Genomic DNA, 2,443 nt, shown 5'->3' on the forward strand with positions numbered 1-2,443 from the left:
AGTAGTGGACTGTATGAGGTACCAAGAGACTAGCTTTGCAGGACATGCAAACTGGTGTAATTGTGACCAACCTCTTTCTGATAGGACTTAAGTCCCGCTTTACAAGATAACACCCAATCATAGCACCATTATTAGGCCAAGAACTTATACCTAGATGGGCCACAGGCTCCATGGGAGAGCCGAATATTCTTCTTCTAAATACACAAAATAGTAAGCCAACCCTTAATGTCTTATTGTTATACTTATAGACCATTTCGTCTCCCAATCTTTATCAGAGAAGTTCCTATCTGCAATATATAGAAACTAACACAGAGACCCGTTATTAGCCAAGATGTAAGGAATAAAAAAACTCAATATTGTGTAGCCATAAATGGAACATCTACATAATTCTCCTCACCACCACCACTACAAGGTTTAAGGATCAAAGCCAGAAATGACAACCAAATAAGATAAGATAGTGTCTTCCAGACAAAGCAGGATAACTACACATGTGAAGTCACAGTGGCTCTACTGTCATTCACAAGCTTTCTACAGACTGAGCACAATTTCCCAATCTAAAGAGAGAGGTGCTCATGAAGGCTTCCTAGCCAAAACGTTGATAGTTTGAGAGAGATTGAGAGAGAGAGAGAGAGAGAGAGAGAGAGAGAGAGAGAGAGATCTTGGGGACTGTAGCCCCGGTGATGTGATCACACGCAGGAACATGGAGGCATTACAAACTGGACTTGATTGTTTATGAATAATAGTGAACAGAGAGTTGGATGAGCAGGGGTAGAGGAGTGAATATTATCAGAAGACATTGCAAAAATTACTAAAAGAAATAGTAAAAATCACAAGAATGCACTTCCTCCCCTAAGTGAGGGCCCAGTGGCCAGCATTAGGCGGCCTAGCATGTCCCAGATCACCCTGAGACAAGGCTGCAGTTGAAATCTCTAGGTCCAGAAGTGGGCCCCTCGGATGTCAGCACACCTGCCAATACCCAAGAATGGCAACCAGAGCTTAGCCAGCCATTTGGAAAAAGAAATACAATCCTTAGCGTTTCTTAGAAATGCGGAGAAACAAACTCAAGATCCATTATTCCAATGACTACAGTTCCCTGATTTGTTCCTAAATGGCAAATCTGCCAGAGACAAACGTATATTTACTACCCATGAACTTGTCTGATTTTATCAAACCCCACGCCTGGCAGGCACAACCCAAGGTTCCTGTTCTATAAGGACAAAACATCTCTCCAGTGGGGGATCCATGCTCTTACACCTCAGAGACCCTGTAATGTCTATTGGCTCTTCCAGGCTGAGATGCTGTTCTCTATTCTAGTGAGATAGGCTGGCCGTTTGCCTCTCAAAAACTTTTTTTTTTTTGTAACCTCTTGTTCAGAGGTTTCATGTTCACATAAAGAATCCAAAGAAGAAAGTTCAAGACAGAATGACCAGCAGTGCATGCTGGGAGACTTACTGAAGAAGGACTTGGAAGAGTAGGAGTCAGTCTGTTTACACCTTTAGAGAAACAGGAAGAAAATATAAACCCTGGGTCTCGACAACAATACTAAAATCTGGATTCATGAAATATTGGGAGAAATTTGATTTTCAGCCTGGGATGGCTTCTCTGTTCTAGAAAGCAATTAGAAAAACTTGTCTTAAGATAGAGAACGTCGCCCCCTACTGGCTGCTCCGAAAAGCCATCTTTGCATTGTTCCCGGGCAGCGCCTTCCCCACCGCCTCCTCCTCCACCCTCCTCCTCCACCCGGGGACTCCGGACTCCTGCAGCTCTCTCGCCAGAGTCCTTGAACTCACTTTCTTTCTCACTCTGCTGCATCAGACCACCGGCGTGCCTCACCATGTCAGACGCCGAGACCACCACCAAGGACCTGCAGGAGAAAAAGGAAGTTGTGGAGGAGGCAGAAAATGGAAGAGAGGCACCTGCCAATGGGAATGCTAATGAGGAAAATGGGGAGCAGAAGGCTAAGAATGAGGGAGAGGAAGAGGACAAAGGTGGGGAGGAAGAGGAAGAAGGTGAGGGTGAGGAAGAGGACGGAGATGAAGATGAGGAAACTGAGGCTTCTACGGGCAAGCGGGGAGCTGAAGATGATGAGGATGATGATGCTGACACCAAGAAACAGAAGACTGATGAGGATGACTACACAGCAAACACGAAAAGCTAAACTTAAGACCACCATGACCTGTTCACCCTCCATTTCCTGTCTGAGAATTTAAACATGGCCACCTTCGGGTAGAGAAGCAGGCCCCGACCCACAGCGGCAATGCTACCCACAGAGGACACCACAACATGCATTTACAAGAGGGAAGAAAAAGAACCAAACTGCCCAGGCCGTCTTTTTTTTTTTTTTTTTTTTTCCTTAAAGATATTTTAAGAGGAGATCCAAAGAGGGACAAGATGGCGGCGCCAGGAGAACACTGCATCTGAGGAGCAGGACAATATTTTCCAT

At 45.1% G+C, this 2,443-nt stretch overlaps 1 protein-coding gene across 1 annotated transcript; it reads left to right on the forward strand.

The window, feature by feature from the left end:
- The first annotated feature begins 1,834 nt into the window (after positions 1 to 1,834).
- Positions 1,835 to 2,158, forward strand: LOC129682874 (prothymosin alpha-like). Its single transcript, XM_055615445.1, has one exon. The coding sequence runs from the start codon at positions 1,835 to 1,837 to the stop codon at positions 2,156 to 2,158; it is 324 nt and encodes a 107-aa protein (XP_055471420.1).
- The last annotated feature ends 285 nt before the right edge of the window (positions 2,159 to 2,443 follow it).

This window comes from Psammomys obesus, unplaced genomic scaffold (assembly GCF_907164565.1).
Source record: "Psammomys obesus unplaced genomic scaffold, mPsaObe1.curated_primary_1811, whole genome shotgun sequence".
In the NCBI taxonomy this organism is placed as follows: domain Eukaryota; kingdom Metazoa; phylum Chordata; class Mammalia; order Rodentia; family Muridae; genus Psammomys; species Psammomys obesus.

Coding starts and splice junctions, on each gene's coding strand:
- LOC129682874 (XM_055615445.1), top strand. CDS start 1,835: ATGTCAGACGCCGAGACCACCACCAAGGACCTGCAGGAGAAAAAGGAA.